This window comes from Canis lupus, chromosome 6 (assembly GCF_011100685.1).
Source record: "Canis lupus familiaris isolate Mischka breed German Shepherd chromosome 6, alternate assembly UU_Cfam_GSD_1.0, whole genome shotgun sequence".
Lineage (NCBI taxonomy): Eukaryota > Metazoa > Chordata > Mammalia > Carnivora > Canidae > Canis > Canis lupus.
This window is the reverse complement of record NC_049227.1, coordinates 23,132,304-23,150,927: the sequence shown is the minus strand read 5'-3', so window position 1 is coordinate 23,150,927 and position 18,624 is coordinate 23,132,304. Positions and strand designations below refer to the sequence as shown.

General features: G+C 49.3%; 1 protein-coding gene across 1 annotated transcript in view; it reads left to right on the top strand.

The window, feature by feature from the left end:
• The first annotated feature begins 271 nt into the window (after nucleotides 1-271).
• HS3ST2 (heparan sulfate-glucosamine 3-sulfotransferase 2) overlaps nucleotides 272-18,624 on the top strand; it is a 90,507-nt gene continuing 72,154 nt past the window's right edge. The window contains exon 1 of the mRNA XM_038540049.1: nucleotides 272-756. Within this exon, the coding sequence (XP_038395977.1) occupies nucleotides 305-756 (452 nt within the window). The 5' untranslated portion in view covers nucleotides 272-304. The remainder of the gene's footprint in view (nucleotides 757-18,624) is intronic.

Genomic DNA, 18,624 nt, shown 5'->3' with positions numbered 1-18,624 from the left:
GGCGCGCTCCGGAGCCGGCGCACGTGAGACCCGAGCAGCGCCGCCCGGAGCCCCGCGGCCCGGGACGGGGAGATGCGGGGCGCGCAGCCGCCCGCGCCCCGAGGAGCCGCCGCGCCCGGGGTCCCCGGGCATGGTGCGCGCCCCGGCCGGCAGCGCCCGGAGAAGACGGCGCCCCCCACGCCCGCCCCGCGGGGCCGGAGCCGGGCCCGCGCCGCGCCTGCCCCCTAGGCGGCCGCAGGGCCCCAGCAGCTCCGCCGCCGGCGCCCCCCGGAAACCATGACCCCCGGCGCGGGCCCATGGAGCCATGGCCTATAGGGTCCTGGGCCGCGCGGGGCCAGCTCAGCCGCGGAGGGCGCGCAGGCTGCTCTTCGCCTTCACGCTCTCGCTCTCCTGCACTTACCTGTGCTACAGCCTCCTGTGCTGCTGCGACGACCTGGGCCGGAGCCGCCTCCTGGGCGCGCCTCGCTGCCTGCGCGGGGCCGGCGCGGGCGGCCAGAAACTTCTCCCGAAGTCCCGCCCCTGCGATCCCCCGGGGCCCACGCCCAGCGCGCCCGCCGCCCGCCTGCCGGCTGCCAACCACTCGGGCTCGGCCAGGCTGGGCACCAAGCGGCTGCCCCAAGCCCTCATCGTGGGCGTGAAGAAGGGGGGCACGCGGGCCGTGCTGGAGTTCATCCGCGTGCACCCGGACGTGCGGGCCTTGGGCACCGAGCCCCACTTCTTCGACAGGAACTACGGCCGCGGGCTGGACTGGTACAGGTAAGGAGGGGGCGCCCCCTCCCGCGCGCCGCGCGCCGCGCCCCCCTCCCCCGTCGCGTGCATCCTTAGGGCCGCCTCCCGCGTCTTCTCTCCCCCTTAATCCTGCTCGTTGTGTGGGTCCAGGCTGACACGTGGGGAGGACTCCACGGAGTAAATCCGCTGAACTTCCCAGGGATGGTGTAGACGGCCACGCGCTTTCTAGAACTGCAAAGGGCAGCTGTATCTGGAGGCGCCGGAACGCAAAGGGTGTCTCTAGCCAAACCTCCGGGCGAGCCGGTGGGCTGCCTCCTTGTCCAGCCTCCGGGGTGGAGCAGGGTGCCGGGGGGCCAGGGGGGCGCTCCCCTGACCTTCGCTGATCTTTCCAGGCATCTGAAGGACCCTGAAAAGGGAAGCTTGGAATAGGGCCCCCTTGCGGCAGGGCGCGCGCCTGGGTGAGGTCTCGGGCCAGAGAGGTGTGGGGATGAAGGTGGTCCCTTCTGGAGGGTCATTCCCAGCTCCAGGTATTTGCTGCTCTGCGTGAGCTGAGACCCACCTCTCCCTGCCCCCCCCCCCCCCCAGTCGCTCTGACTCTGAGTTAGTGGTCTTGGGTGGTGGAAAGGAACCCTGGATTTGAGTCCTCTGTCACTTAGCTTGAGCAAATGCCTGAAACTCTTCGAGATCCATCACAATGGGCAGGAAAACCTTCCAAGGTCTTCCTAAAGTGCCTTCAAAGTGTAAAAAAGACACCTGCACTAGGTGGTGCTTCTAAACCAGCAGGCAGGATATGGAATTTGGGATACAGCCGGCGCCTCACATAAGGGCTGGCCTGGGTCCTAGGGACAGCCAATCATAGACTGTTCACTCCTCCACTGCACTGACAGGGATGAGAGGCCCCCAGGCTGGTGGTGTCTGAAGGGGGATAGCCTGAAGCTTCTGGAAGGTGACAGCCTCTGCTATTCAATGCCCATCTGCCTCCTAGACCCAGTGTGGTGCAGGATTGGCCCAAATGTGGGCTGAGTCAGGGCATCCCCCAGAGTGAAATAATGTATGTGCTCCCCATAACACGTGGGTCCCAGAATTCCCATCATTTACCTGACCCCTTGAAGACCTTCTAGAAATGTCTGCATAGTACTGGAACTGGGGAGGAGTAACATGGTAGCTGACACAGTAACTACAGCTGATTTTTGCTACTACCTGTTAGTAGAAGTCGTAAGCATATTGGACAAATGAAAACTTCATTAGAAGAAGGGACCGCTCTGGGCTCACAATAAGGGGCCCTTGGATTTCCAAGGGGACAACAGGGCCACTTAGCCCTGACCTGCAATGCTCATGGTTGTGGGGGCAAAGGACGGGACACGCACTGTCCCTAGGAGGCAGACACACACTGTGTCTCCGGTAGAGCCCAGCAGGAGACACCCAGCCTGTTGGTGGCCCTGGCACCGTTATGTTGGCTGAATGGAATAGGGTGACACAGAACGGTAGGTCCGGTGCCTCCCGAGCTGTGACTCACAGGCATCCCGTCTGGGTGTACGGGGCGTTCGAGGACCGCGTCAGAGCCAGACCCTAGGGAGAGGGAGGCAAACGCATGGGGCAGCAGAACCCTGTGTGGGTCAGCCATGGTCAGCATGGTAATGCACAGCAGGCTTTCCTCGATGGAAAATCTGAAAGATTATTGTGAAACCCTTTGCCAGTACGAAGTACCTTTTAAGTGCAAAATAGCAAAATTCTGAGCTTTTAGGTATTGTGTCCTCCAGTAAACCCCATACCCCACACCCAGCGTCTGCCCTCCTCTCTCCTGGGTCCACCAGCAAACAACTTACCCCAGGCTTCCTTTGCAGAGCCTGTGTCATTCAGGGATGGCTGCTTTTTATTTTTAACCTTGGCATGTGTGATTCTAAGCCAGCTTAGCTGTGAACCTTAGAGATGGGAGCCATGCCTTTTTTTTTTTTTTCTTTTATAGCACATTTGGATTCTGCTAAAATTCTCAGCTGAATCTTGGTAGGTTTTATTTAACATCAAGCACACTGACAGCTCCACTTCTCTCTCTCTCTCCCCCTCCACCCTACCTCCCAGGGTCTGAGTTTACCCTCCCTATCACCCTTTGTGTCTCTAGAACGATTAGCCCAGAGGTCTGGCACCAGATTGCCCCATCTTACCACTTCCCCGGGAGGGCTGGGAGCCTACAGCTCAAGAAAGGGCTGTGTGGTTTGTGCTTCTCTCCGTCGCAGACCCACACTCTCAGAGCCCAGGGGTTAGGTTGTGGATTGCCATTTCTACTTAAGGTCGTACTGCCTCATTAGGAGGCTGTTTCCACACTTTCCAGAACATTTCTCTGTATGTGCTTTATCCTTTATTACTACTCAAGAAATAGGCATTCGTTGCAGGAGTGACAGGGATTCTTGTGATCCTTTAAAACCCATGTTCTCACTTTATCCCCAAATTCTGTGAGTTTGGACAGCAGGTGATAGGATGCTCCTCTTTCTGCCCACTGCCTGTGTCATTTCACAGATGTGAAAACTGTAGCCCCAAAACAGCATCTTAAATGGGGTCACAGAGCAAGTTGTGAGCCAGAAGTCAATGGCATGCTGTATCCCACAGAGATACACACACTCGTGTGTGTGTGTGCGCGTTTCCAGCCAAGTGCGCTGGTGGTTGCTCTGCACAGCTTGCCACCATAGTGCCAGCGTCTGCTGGGTAGGCATGGCCAAAGAGCCCTTGCACCCATGGTGGCAGACTGTTTTGCAGAGGTGGAGTTCAGAGTGACAGACCAGCAGGCCGTGGATCACATTATAATCTCTCCATGGCCAAGTCCCCGGGAACAGCTTCCTGGGTCCCGAGGCCCCAGAACAGAGAGATAGTAGAAAAATCCAACGTTACCCTCAACCCAAAGGAGAGCCTTCTTTCTATGGAGAGAAGCCAGGAGGAAACAAACAGTGCCTGAAGACGGAGTGCTTCCACCTGGAGAGACCAGGAGCCGGAATCTGTGCCTGCCTTGTCTCCACCCGAGCCCCTTCTAGGAACCAGCCCAGTTCTGGCCGCCCTAGGAGAGCTCAGCACTCTGCTTTGGGATCCCTCCCCTTAGATGTTTCTCTGAGTTCTGTCACCTACGTGTGTCTGGCTTGGTTGCCCTCTCCCAGTTTAGCTCCCTAAATGGCAGCTGGGCCTGCAGGGTGAGGTCGACTAGATGTCTAGACAGGTTGGCAGAGTCACAGTAGGTTGAAGAGGGAACCAGGTATGGTGTCCAGATGCTGTGGGATTGGCAGACTGTGGTCCTCCTAGAGTAGGGCCTGTAGCAACCATCACAGAAGGTGGTTTTGAAGAATGAATGAAACACTGTGTGGGAAAGTGCCCTGGAAAAGTCTGTGAGAGGGGCGTCTGTGTGGCTCAGTTAGTTAAGTGTCTGCCTTTGGGTCAGATCGTGATCTCAGGGTCCTGGGATTGAGCCTCACATGGGGCTCTCTGCTCAGTGGGGAGTCTGCTTCTCCCTCAGTGTGCGTGCTTGCTCGCTTTATCTCTTGTTCTCTCTCTCAAATGAATCTTAAAAAAAAAAAAAAAAAAAAAAAAAAAGAAAAGTCTGTAGTATGTAAAGATGGGGCAGCCGTGTTACTACTGTTGCCACTGTGGCTGCTGCTTCTACCAGCACTTCTGGATCACTGTCAGTACTAGTAGTGTTAGAACTACTGGGCTTTGCCTCGGCTGCTGTTAACCAGATGGGGCTGAGGAATTAGTTCCCAGGACAGTAGTTCCATGATCAACTAGGTAGGGTCCTGATCTTGAGTTGTAATTTCAGCTCTGCTTCAATTTGCTTTTTTCGGTTTTGGTCTTCTTTTCCTCCCTCCCTCTCTTGCTTCCTTTCTTCAGCATCAGTAAAAAAGTGGCATCACATTTCTGGGTGTCCGTTTGCTCACCTTTAACATGGAACTGATGTCTGACCTGCTTTACAACCTTCATGAAACTCCAGTAAGACAATATGCGAAGAGGCCGCTCCCAATCTAAGATCATAGTTGGGATGTTCTCATTTAGCAAGGGTTGGGTGTGAGTCAGAATTACTTGGGGTCTTCACTTTTCATAGAGAAATACAAACTGTACATTGTCTAGTAGTTTTTAGTTTGGGGGCGGAGGTGCTCAGTTTCATCGGAAGTGTTCTCCGTTTTGCTAGTTTTTGGGGATGGCAGAGGGGTGAGGGCAGGGTGTGAGGAGGACGTGACTCCTCTCTCAGTGCATCGAAATGCCACCATGGGCAAGTTTAGACATGATCGTTGACTCTGTGCTCTGGTGACAACATTTTGATAGATAAGCCTGTTCTGTAAACTATAGGCTTCACATCTCAGGTTATTTGTTCAGCATTGATGGTGGTGTGGGGAGGGTGTGAGGCAGAGAAGACACAGCGTGTGCCCTGGACACAGCAGCCTCAGTAAGAAAGGGAATCAAAAGCAAAGAATACAGTCTATCACTGGTTGCAGCCCCTTTCAATCAGGAAGTCAAATTCTGATAGCAAAGCAAAACTTTAGAAAGAAATAAGACCAGGGGATCCCTGGGTGGCGCAGCGGTTTGGCGCCTGCCTTTGGCCCAGGGCGCGATCCTGGAGACCCGGGATCGAATCCCACGTCAGGCTCCCGGTGCATGGAGCCTGCTTCTCCCTCTGCCTATGTCTCTGCCTCTCTCTCTCTCTCTCTCTCTCTCTGTGACTATCATAAATAAATAAAAAAATTTAAAAAATAAATAAAAACTTTAAAAAAAAAAAAGAAATAAGACCAAAGGGAGAAGTCTATGCCATCTTTAACCAACTGAGCAACACCTGACACGGGCTGCTTCATGCCGGTCAGGTGTGCACAGAATCATGCGCGTGCACACCCACACATGTGCCCTTGCACGCCCAATTACAGCGTCTCTGCAGACACAGGTCTTAAGAGGAGTTTTCCTGCCTTGGTCCAGGAGGATGTCACATATGCTGATTAAATGAAATCATTGAGTCCATAAATCCTCCGTCCTTCGTGCGCTTGCTGTCAGCCTGGCAGCACGCTGGAGATGTAATAGTTAGCTCTAGCACGTGTACGGTTGTCAGGCACCTCGGAACATTCAGGATGGGCAGGCTGAACTGTCATTGCTCAGAAACATGTTTTGAAGAGCTGGCTTCACTCCCCACCCCCAGAGCTTACAGGGACAGTGGGTGAGCTCACCCTAGAACATGCTATCCTCCAGGCCTCTGGTATGTGGCTACTTAAGGGGAAAAGACCCTACAACCCTAGTGCTTTTCAAGCTGCCACGCGTTGTTAAGGCTATTTGGGATGTGAAAATATCATTTATCAAAGATTCTAAGAGCCCCTCTCTTCCTGCATTTTTAACATCCCTGAAATGGGGGTACCTGACATTTGATGGGATCTTAGATGCAGTGAGGTAATGCTTCCATGTTGGGTGGAAACTCTGTCCCCCAGAGCTGCCTTCTACCGTGGGGACCCATTTGGATCTTCCAAAGAGCCCGACAGTAGGTGGCAGATCCCCTGCCCCAGCAGGGAGCACCCAGGTTGCTGTCTCTACAGCCACCAGGGGCCCCTTCTGATTGCTCAGGGAGCTGCACCCATTTTAGATCTGTGTCACCCATGCCATCTCCCTGCCAGTGTCCATCCTGAAATGAGAAACAGTGTGGCCTGATTTCCCAAAAGGAGATAATAAGATGCCATAGCAGACATGTTCTTCTTGGGCTGCTGGACCGCCTGGATATTTGGAGGTGCATCCGGAGCATCCCTAACAGGCTCAGGGCAGAGGCAGTGCCCAACAGGTGCTACTGCCTGCATGCTTGCTAACGATCCCGTACATCTGCCGCATCAGAGTGCAGAACAACTCTCTTCCCTTTGCTTAGACCTCCGTGAGTCAGCCCTGAATGCCTGAGTGACAGAGTGGGTGGGGAGGAGGTGGGAGCACACAGCTCTCTATCCATCAGGGTCCCCTCACCTCCGGAGGACTTGGAGGGGAGGCCCAGAGGGCTTGGCAGCAGGGGGAGCAGGTAGTCAGGTTGGAGGGGTCGGAAAGGTGGCAGCCCGATCTAAACCTGTGGGACTCCCTCTCTCCTCCAGAGGTAACCCGGGACAGGTTAATCCGTGTATTTGTCAAACGCCTACCATGGGCCGGGCTCAGTGCCAGGCTGCTGTAGGCCAGCCTTTGCTGCCACTTTGTTCTCCTCATGGGCTGCAGGCATGGGCCGTGGTGCTTTTGTAGTCCACGGGCAGCTTGACGGGGTGGGTAAAGCCACCAGTGAGTGGAAATAACTTAGCATTTCAGAGGTAATTGCTGCCTGTCAAGCCACACAGCTGGGCTGTTGGCCCAGTGCTGTGTTCATGGAGGGAGGGTGGGGGGGTTGGCTTTCTCAGCAAGATAATGGCCGAGGGAAAGGGGGCATAACTGAGCATCTTCCAAGGCACACGGGCCAGGGCTACTGATCGGGTTGCCTGGGGCTTGGGCGACATGTGGCTTCCTGGGCGCAAGTCCACTGGGAGTGTCTTCCCAAAGCTTTGGAATCAGAGGCTCAGTGCCCATGGCCACCAGCTCCCCTGAGGAAGAAACCTAGTGCATCCGCTCGGGGTAGGAGCCAGGGACCTCTCCCTACCATCCTCTGAGAGCAGCGTTTCCCAAGCTTCAGACATCCTTATGCCACCTTCGTGATGTTTCCCAAACTCTGGCATGGCCTCTGCTATTACATTCTTAATATTTTTGTTTAAGTTAGCACATTTAAAGAGTGTAACTTTTTCATAAAGAACTGGGCTTATTTTTGTCTTCAGTGTGAATATTTTGGAAACTTAATGTAAACTTCAGAAGTGACAAAGGATGTCCCATGAAAATTATTCCGTCCTCCCCACCCCTGTTTCTGTGTGTGCAGTTCCTCTTCCCAGAGCCATCACATGTCCTTCTAGAGATGTGCTAATGTGTTTGTAAACCTAAGACACGATAGGCAGGTAGAGTGAAAACACATGTTTTTTAAAAAAACAACTTGATTTCAAAACCACCCTACATGGGAAACCAGCCTCACCTGCCACAATTAGAAGGGAAACGTAAGAATAAATAGTGCAATTGAAGTTTGCTTCCTCAGGTGGCTAGGATGTTCCAAGCCTGTGGCTTGCCCTCTAAAAGAGGGTACTAGGGGATGCTAGTAAGAGCCAGTTAAAGAAATCTTAATTTCAGCATGAGACTTTCCTTTTTCCTTGGTGTAGGTGAATAGAAGGAGTGGAAGCAAAATGTAAAAGGTAACAAATTTTCTCACCATGAGAAATAGTCAATGATACTTAATAAATAATTCATAACTTAATAATAATTCACAACTACCCAGTGATCTTTAGCAGGTCTGTGGAGTACTCCAGATTACCGAGATGAGCCATCCAGCCGACATCCATCTGGGGAAACACTGCTACAATTTGCAGGAAATCCACCCTAAATAAATCCTGAGAGGTTTCTCCCTTTCAGATTCCTTTGATGTGTTAATGATTGGAAGAGACAGCCAGAGGAAAACTTAGAACAAATAAGAGCTTTCGGAGAAGTATTTTGACTTGCAGTATTTACAAGGGAGCCTAGCCTTCAGAAGAATAGGCTTCCCAGAATAAAGGGTATAGCAGTATTTAAAGGGGGAAATAAAACCAAATCGAAACCTTGCCATTGGTTTTTTCACTGTTCCCATGGGTGGAAAAACCGCATTCTTCCCCACGATTATCAGATCAGATCTATGTGGGTCGTTACATACACATCTGCAAGGCATCAGTGTTGCAAAAGTCAGACGTATAAGTTGTTTCCACTAGGGACTCAACAATTTATGGCAACTTAGGGCAATTGGGCTCAAGCCTTTTTTTTTTTTTTTTTTTTTTGAGGCTTATGCAAGACAAGGTGTCTTTTTAAATTTTCAGGATGCAAATTCTACTTCTACTTCTTCTACTTTGTGATGCATGATGTGAGACTCCAACTTAGTATCAGGACAAGATGACACTTTTGCTTTCTCAGCTCCGTAGAGGGAGCTCCACAGGGGAGAATTGTCCCTGGGACATACTGTCCCTGGATATCCAGCAGCAGCAGTTTAGAGGGTGTCTGTGATGTCAGGGCTCCCCGAGCTTGCCTTTAGGTGGGTAGATCGCCATCAACACTGATGAAGAGGTGGTTGGCTTCCTGCAAACTCAGCCCCCCACCACCCCTGATCTCAGCTCTCACAGCTGGGTGAAGGAGTCCCGCATCCACCTTGAGGCTGGTGGAGAGATGAGCAAGGCATTGCAGCCTTGGCTCTTGGGGGAGCCATGCTCCTCTGGGGGAATGAGAAGGAGCATCTCATTGGAAGAAGGGAGAACAGCCCAGATTCAAAGGGCATGGGCGAGATGACCTCAAAATGGGATTAAGGAGGCAAAAAGCACCAAGGCAGGTGGTTTCCATGCAGTGGCTAAAAACTCCCCTCTGGAATCAGAATGAACAGGTTGGACTCTCACTTCCAGCCCCTGCCAGGTGTGTGTCCACCAGCCAGCGGCTTCTCTGGCTCAGTTCCATCTGCATACTGGGATGAATCCTGTTTCCTCACCCCAGTAGCTTGCTGTGAGGATCGAATGAGTGATAACATGCACAGGTGCTCAGATTTCTGGCATCAGAAGGTGTCCAACAAGGGTTACCTGTCATTATTAGTCTGTATTGAGCTAGATGCTGAGGGCCTAGAGATAAGTAGGGTATGGTTCCTGCCACGGGGTTTCATGGTTTGATGCGGTTATGAGATGTTCATGGAAAATCAGATGGTGAGAGATACCATGTAGAGATCCAGGCAGAGCTGTAGCAGCACAAAAAGGAGATGAAATCCAACTGGGAGAGTTTTGGAAGGCTTCCTGGACGACGAGGCAGTGTGTTATTTGGGTCTCAGGGGGCAGATAGGATATTCAAAGGGGGTGGCTGAAGTTGGGGGCAGGGGGCGTCTAGAGACGCTGTTTCTAAGTACATTCATGCCACAGTTTCACTTCTCATTTCAGTCCTGTGCACATTTATTGACCACCGACTAAATACCAGACACAGACTATATACCAGTGCTAAGCCCTGGAAACGTGAAGATGGGAAATAGGATCTCTCCCTTAAAGAGTAGAAGGGCACACAAGTCCAGTAGCAAGACTAGCAGAGAGGGAGAATGCTTCAGCCCTGTGGGATCACAGGGGAGGGGTCCCCACCCAGCATGGCTTAGAGAGGCACTGTGGGGAGCTGATGCCTCAGCTCTAGTGCATTGGCATTTGCCGTATCCTAGATCTGGCTGCTTCTCGTTGTGGAGGCTCCAGCTCAGATGTCACCTACTCAAAGGCATCTGTGTTGGACACTAGATACGGTGTGAAGGTGCATATGCAGGATGTGCTGAGGGATTTGGCCATGGCGAGGCGAGAGGGTGGGGTGTCAAGGAAGGCCGAGGTGGGACGAGGGCGGTGGTGGTGCTGCTTGCTGCCGACTACCTCCATTAATGGCTTGCTGTCTTTCAGGCCCTGACCAGTGACAGGCTGGGGCTTGACCCTCACACTCTTCCTATAACAGCCCCTGGCTTGCCTGGCCAGATGTCTATCTCTAGTTGTCCTTGAACTAACCAAAGACAGGAAAGTCATGTTCTGTGGTAGCTTGGAGGCTTCAGAGTCTCCTCCAAATAGGTAGGAGATGGCATTGTCCCTCTTTCTAGGGATCTCTGAGGCCCTTTTTGCAAATGCAGCATTCTTAGGTAACGTCTTGAGATCCTTTGAAGGTTAAATTGGCTTTGCTCTGCCCCAGAGTAGGTACATGCCACTTGGTGTATATGTGTCCTCCGGTTTCTCATTCTCATTCCAGCCTCATCAACATGCATGACGAGGGAGCAGCCTTGATGGCATTGCTAGATTGAGGGGGCTTGCATGTGTGGGTCCCTTCAAACAGAACTGAACACTGTGGTGCCTTTCCGCAAGATAATGGGGATCTGAATCTCCCCGACCTCCCCGGAGCTGCCAGAGCATGGGAAAATATTCTCTGCTTTGGCAGCCTCTTTGCAGTGTTTCTGCTTTGATGGTTTTAATGAAGATATGAAATCACCTAACAGCTTTCATTTTGCTCAAGCGAGATGGCTGAAAGTGGAGGTAGCATTTCCCAGGATCAATCCCCATTTTCAGAAGTGGTTGGTTAAACTGTCTGCAGTTTATGGCCACTTCTGGCTGAAACCATGGGGGATCTGAATTATTAATTCCGTGAAAAATGAGTTAAGTCATTGCAAAGCTCCGTGGTGGCAAAATCCCTACTGGAGGCCCCCTTCCTGTCTGGTACTTTCTAGCACAGACGTCTCCCTTAACCAGAAGTCCTGGAGCCCCTTGACTGGATCGCTGTCTGCCTGTCTGTCATTTCTCCAGGAGAGAGAGAACTTGACTTGATTCAGTTATTTCCTGCCGAGGATGAAGCAAGGGAAATGGGCATAAATGACTCTGGGAAGTATTTATGTCAAAGCCATTTTGATAGGCACTCAAATTTGGGCATCATTCAGAGGACAAGTGTGCAAGCAAGGTCATCTCTCCACCATGCACCCCTGAGCACCTCTACCCTCTCCGGGTGGCTGATGCCCAGGGAAGTGTGTAAAAAGCACGGAGAGCTCTGAGCTGGTATGAGTATGGCATGGTGAGCAGGGGCAGTGACTGAGCTGCCCAGACCTTGCATCTTGCAGAGGAGCAGTTTGGAGTGACAATGGCATCCTCCAGGAACTCTGTAGACACACACACACACGTGAGTGAATGACGTTGGCTGTGGGACAGGAAAGAAAAAGGACAAGACAAGTCCCAGTCAGAGAGGGTGCTTGTCCCATTTAGAGGGGACATCCACTAGTTAATCTCAACAGATTTATTGCCAGATCTTCTAGGTTTTTCCTTTTTTAGAACAAAACTTAAAATGTGGCATCTTTAAAAAAGAAAAGCAAAATTCAATTTATAATTGTGTCTTACTGATTCATAAGTTCTGTAGAATAGCTGTGGACCAAACTGAGCATGTTTTGGGGCTGGATGTTACCTGTAACTAACCATCCTTTCATGACTTGGACAGGCTGGGTCGTAGAAACAGGCACCACTGCTTGCCTGTCCTGCCTATGGCCTGCATTAGCTCTGAGGTGAGTTGCCACCTTTCTAAGCGTGGCTTTCTCCTATGCAAGATGGGACTAGGTGGTTGTAGTGACTCAGTGTTGTGAGTACACGTTAGATTTTATTCCTGTTGTGATCCCCCTTCCGGGATCGTGCTCGGGGGAGGTATGACTGTCACTAAGCTGATGGGCATGCCTGGAAGACAGAGGCACAACATGGACCTTTTCAAGGGGAGGAAAACTGGAGTCTTATCAGTTGGGCCAATAGGGAGGAGAAGAATCTAGAGCCAAGATGACCTATGGTTGGAGGAACCCATGTGCTTCTAGAACTGGCCCCCAGGGAGGGAGCCTCCAATCCCCAGCACCCCTTGTTATCATTCTTGTGTGTTGTCCTTGGAGTCCCTGGAGGATCTTGAGTTTGTGATGCCACCCCTGCCCCAGACTGCCATTGCAGCTTGGGCATGGCCCCCAGTGCGCAGGGCCATTCAGAACAGCTCAGTACTCTACAGCCTTCTGATCCTTCTTTTTTCTTTCATAACTGGATAGGGTAAAGCAGCTCAGCGGTCCACGCTTTACAGATGACCTGGCTTGCACAAAAGGTACCTGTCTCTCTAACTCAGTGGTTGGGTGTAGACAAAAGTCTAGCTTGGAGAGTGGATCTTGCTAGCAAGGAGAGGCTAAGAGGGATGGGCAAGGGGTAGACCTAGAGATCAGCCTGGGAGAATTTTTGTTCAGCCTCCACCAGGAGTTGACACCTTCAGAATGACAAACACTGGGATGGGGGCTGCAGAGGAGGCTGGGGGAGGGATCATGATGGAGTCGAGGAGGCAGCTGCCCTTGAGGAGGACCAGTTGTGTCAGAGTTGACACTGTTCCCTTTCAAGCCAAGCAGACCTGTGATGGGCAGAGAGGTCCTTGGGACCTCTACATGGTCAGTACTGAGACCCCGGATACATGAACCGTGGGTGGAAGAGCTGGCTCTGTCACGCCTGGGGCCAGCCTTGTCTATTGGCCTCCTCAAACATAGGGTCACCATGGTTCTGAGACCTGACACCGCATCATGACCTTCAGTCACTTGGAGACCATCTTCACAGTTGGGGATGTGTCTACAGAGCTTCCATTTACGTCACATGACCTTTAAAGTTCACTCATAACTTTTGCTGTAACATATTCACCTCAACGTGAAACTTCACGTCACCAACCTATGTGAGAATCCCCCACTGGCCCTGAGTAGAAAATTGTCATAAAAACAGAGTCAGTAGAAACCAAACAGCACACTTCAGTTCCAGCCCGTAGAGTTGTCTGTGCCACGCTCGGCTGGAGCCGGAGACCCAGTCTCGTTCTTTCTGGTGAGGAGAGGGATGGGGGATGGAGCCCATTAGAGAGGCATTAACAATGTTTTAGCACCTGAGACTCTCTCCATGGGGTAATAGGAAGATTTGAATAGAAAGAAAAAGGAAAGATCATTATTTTCTGGTGATGTGATAAAGTGGCATCATGGGTCATGGCCATGGGCCACCTACATTTTTCCTTTTCAGCTGGTGGTACACGTCGCACACTTTAGGGACCTACCGGCCAGCCCACTTAGATCCCTCTTGCTTTGATGTCGCTGTATTATTTTATCATACTTGCTTGTCATGGTCCATCAACAGCTTGGGAGGGACTGGCTGACATTACCAAGTCTGGGTGGTTTCAAAAGCTGTGATTCCAATTTTAATTGCAAATTGATGGGGCATTATGGGAAAAGCGAATGGAGACGTGAAGATCTGGAAGAGAAGATCCAGCTCTGCTGTATTTTTAGATTTTTCTTTTCCCCCCTGGATCGGTTTTGTATAATTTTATCTGGACTCTCGGTTTGGTAAGTTCCAGCAGCTTCTCGCTACTCTATTACCTGAGGGCCAACCCAAAGTTGCTTTACAATTCCAGTTTAAACGACCTGCGTAAAACCTTTATCTGTTGCTCCTTAAAAACACTGTGACTTGGATGAATGTCAAAGGCATTATGCCGAGTGAAAGAAAGGTTATGTACTGTATGATTCCATTTATATGACACCCTCAAACAGTCAAAACTATAGTGATAAAGAACAAATCAGTGGTTGCCAGGGTTTAGGGCAGGGGGAGGATATGATTGTAAAGAAGCAGATAAGGAGATTTTTTTAGGGGGTGATGGGGCCGTTCTGTATCCTGATTGTGGTGGCGATCACATGAATCTATACACGTGTTAAAATTCATAGAGCCGAACACCAGTCAAAAGTCCATTTCACTGTGCAGTACTTTTAAAGATTAAAAAAAAAAAACCCAAAACTTGATTTAAAAAAGAAAACATCTGGGATTGTGGAACTCTGCCGCCAATAGGCATCCCAGGTCCCAAATCCTCATTACCAAAAAGCCAACAGTTCCCACATTTTTGGAGTTTACCAGCCTTCCTCACTTCCACCCTGATTATGAATTAGAATCCGTCCCCCCCAGCCCAGCCTCCCCTTTCCTGAACGATGTGAGGAGCTGAAGCAAAGCTTGGGACGTTCCCATTGAGGTCTGGGGCCACAGTGGGGCTGGCACAGACATCCAGCCAGGTTTCCCCCTGAGGGTCTCAGGTCGGGACTGTGGGCAGCAGCAGTGGCAGATGCATCTCATGATCAGAGTGCCTGCTGGTGGGTAGCAGACCTGCCTGTGGTCCTGGGGACATTCAGCGTGGGGAGAAATGGGTCACAAACCACGGTTGGAAGAAGAATTGAGGATTCCCCCTCAAACAAAAGCGTTCACAGTGTACTGATAGCGTGTCTGACCTCCTGACCACCAGACGAACCTAAGGACTGAACTAAGCAGCATCCCCTTGCTCACCCCAGCCTCCACCCTCAACCAACCCAGCGGAGACAAAGTGCACCCTGTCCAGCCTGAGCACCCCCAGAGCTGGGGAAGAGCACCATAGTTTGGAGGTGCCCAGTTTCCCTCTGCCCAGCACTTGGTAGAGACCCCATGCCTCCCCGAGCCCCTGCATGCCGCAAGACTTCACTTCCCAGCTGCTGCCCAAGGGGGGCACCCAGTCATGTTCTCTCTTCCCGTGGTGACAGAAATCAGACACAGTGACCACGCCTATAACAGAAAGCAGCCACAAAAGCCACCAGGCTCCCCTGCATCCTCCCCTGAACCCCACTTCCTCCTGGGCTTGGTTTGAATGGGTTTCTTTGCCTTAGGTGGCTAAGACGATACTTGGATGGTCGTACTGAAGCCACCTACCTGGGCTGGAGGCAAAAGTGTGCGCATTGCCAGCCCATGGGTGGTGACTAGATTCATGGAAGTGGCTGCAGTTAACTCTGGAGCCCGAATAGCTGCAGCAGGAGGGCACGGGGGTAGGGGGCATGACCAGGGAGTAAATGAATGTGGGTGACAGGGAGGAGGCAAAGGGTGGTCTGTGCAGAAGCCACAGTGAAGCAGAGGTCAGGTGCACGTTCGAGATGCCCACCCATCCAGCATCCCTTCCTCTGTGCCAGCCCCTGAGGGAAAGATTGCTTCTATTTTATCAACTTTACAATTTTCCCATGGTTACTGGTCTGTTTGGGCTCTTCTAGAGTCAGCTTCAGCAAATCATACTAACCTATCTTAAAAAAAGATGATCATACTACATATCAAGACGTCTGACATCTGCTGCTGGCCTCAATGTCCCCAGCATACAAATACTCAGGCTTTTCTGATTATAATTCATCTATAAGTAAAGAAGAAAACATGCTAATAAAGATAGAGCCACATGCTGGAATTCAGCATAGCAGATAAAGAAAAATACACGCTGACATGGGAAGTTCTCATGATCTATTGTTCAGGTGAAGAAAGAGCAAGGTGAAAAACACACTTTGTGTGAAATGGAGGGGGATAATATATATCAGAATTTTCTTCCTGATGCATACATAAATTTTGAAAGGATACACAAGAAACTGGTTGGGTGGCTAGGGACAGGGTAGGAGGGAGATTGTCACTACACACGTTTTATATTTTTTTGAGCTGTGTGAGTATATTCTTTGAAAAATTAAAATAGAAACTGCATTATGACAAAATAAGGAAACTGATAAAAGGATTAAAAGTCCCCCAAATGGTACTTATGGTTGGAACCACTGTTAGCATTCTGTTTTTTACCCCACCAGACAAATCTATACCATTCTATGCATACATATATATTATTTTACATCATTTTATAACTTGCGATTTCATTTAAAAATATAACATGGATATCCTTCCCTGACAATATGCATGGATCTACAGAATCATTTAAAATGCCTTTAGTTAGGGAATCCCTGGGTGGCTCAGCGGTATGGCGCGCCTACCTTTGGCCCAGGGTGCGATCCTGGAGTCCTGGGATCAAGTCCCGCGTCGGGCTCCCTGCGTGGAGCCTGCTTCTCCCTCTGCCTGTGTCTCTGCCTCTCTCTCTCTATGTCTATAATAAATAAATAAATATTTTTTAAAAAAATAAATAAAAATAAAAATGCCTTTAGTTAGACCATTATTTATTTAATCACATTAAAAAAAATAAAAATAAAAATGCCTTTAGTTAGACCATTATTTATTTAATCACATTTAATCACAATAATCATATTGACACTTAGCTTGTCCTCACGTTTTATTATTTAAAAATGTCAGCCACAAGCATCTTGTCCATTTTCTTCCCCCTGAGGATAAATCTCTTACAGAAAAATTTCTGGACTTGAGAATAAGCATACTTGAAAGAAAAAAGTTTTTGAGACAAATTAGCAGTCCTCCCCTACCCCTATGACAATATGGCAGAGGCATCTCTACTCTCTACTGGCAGAGCTGAAAAGGGCTTTTCCTCCTATAACCTTGTCATGGCTGATTTTCAGCAATCGATTTGATGATCTTTGCCAATGTAATGCGTGAAAATAATCTTTTAATTTGAAAAGTTTTGGTAGAAATTTAGACATGTCTACTGGCCACTGATATTTATTTTCTGAAAATTTTGGCTAATAGTTTTTACTTTCAGAGACTTTTGTCTTTTTAAAAGAGATGGCGAGAGATTCAGGATGTTCATTCTGGGTTCACTTCATACTTTTAGCACCATCTTATTTCAGATGTGTTTCTGGGTGAATAGAATTTGGCTGGCTTTTATGTATTTTTCTGCAGTCTGATAATCCTCTCTCAATAAGAGCATGTTTATGTGTGTTCTGATTATCAGCTTATTTGGACTTTGATCTATCATTTATTTTGTTCATTTTCCTTCCTCCTTTTTTTTCCCCTCTCCTGACTCTGCGATTGGATCAGTGGAGCTTACTTTTCTTCCCTCTATTGGAGTGGAAGTTATACAAGCTATATCTGTGCTTTTAATGCTTGCCCTTACATCTGACCAAGCAAAGCCTTAGCAAAAAGTAATAGAGCATCAGGACTCCCAACTTCTCCTGTGCCCCAACACCATCCATATTTTTTACCACCCTCCCCCACAACATCATCCATATTATGGTTGCCCAGTATTTCACTCCACTTACTTTTGTCATTTTAATATTTATCAAAATAATGCCTACATCGTCTAAACAGTTAAATAATATCATAAGGCTTATCATCAAAACTGCAGCCCACTGTGTATCTCCCAACATTCTGATTCCCATGCAGTGGAGCAACCGATTTTGATTGCTTTGGCTTTCTGAGACTTCTACGTTCCTCCGTATTACCAAATAATATGTTTATATCGCCACGTCTTATAAATCGCAAAAAGGCTAACCTTGAGAGCTAAAATTGCACCCCTCAATTGCTCAGGTAAATGAAGGATTTCAAAACTGCAGGTGTGCAATATGTAGAAAGTAATGATAATATGTATAATATTTGCTGAAACCAGTCAGATGTAGCCAAATCTGGGTGCAGCAGCAACTTGGCTTCTTTATGACACGAAAAAAATGAATTGACTAAGGATTCCACCCAAAAAAGTGAGTCGAATGATGTAATAGACAAGGAAAGGAGTCCTTTGGAAAGATGAAAACAAAATGAATTTATGAAAGCAGTAACATTAATTTAAAAAAAATAAGCCTTTGAAAGATCAATAAAGGGACGCCTGGGTGGCTCAGTGGTTGAGCCTTCAGCTCAGGGTGTGATCCTGGAGTCCTGGGATCGAGTCCCACATCAGGTTCCCCGTAGGGAGCCTGCTTCTCCCTCTACCTGTGTCTCTGCCTCTCTCTGTGTGTCTTTCATGAATAAATAAATGTAAAAAAAAAAATAAAAGAAATGTCAATGGTACCTAATCAAGGAGGAGGAAAGAAAGCTAACACAAATAGGCAAAATTAGGAATGAGAAAGAGCATGTAACCACAAGATTTTTAAAACTCCCCAAAGGGCTTAAGCATCTTTATGATGCTGCAGAAGAAGCAGATAAAATCTAATATTTAGCCCTCATAAAGCACTCAGTGTATCTTAAAGATATTTTCTTAGCATGATCTTGAAAACAGTTTTCAAGCTAATTTTCAGCATGGTGGCCTGGGCGGCCAGGGGAAGCCTTTTCCCCAGACTCTGTCTGCTGGTAATCGTGGACATGCTCAAAGTGTAGGTACGGGAAGAGTCAGACAAGGCACTACAGCTAAAACCACAGTCTTAGCCGAGAAGTGAGGGAAGGTCATCCCCAGGAGCCACAGAGAATGGGCAGTGGCAGCCACCATGGCCCAGGACTAAGCTGCTTAGTAATTGGGACTAACTCCTCTCTTATGACGTGTCTTCTGTTTCAAATGCTACATTTGATGTCTCACTTCAGCTTTGAAACTGTAGTAACAGCAGAAGTCTGTGTTTATGTGTAGTGAGCCTCACCTTTCTTCTTCATTCTTTTTTTTTTTTTTAAG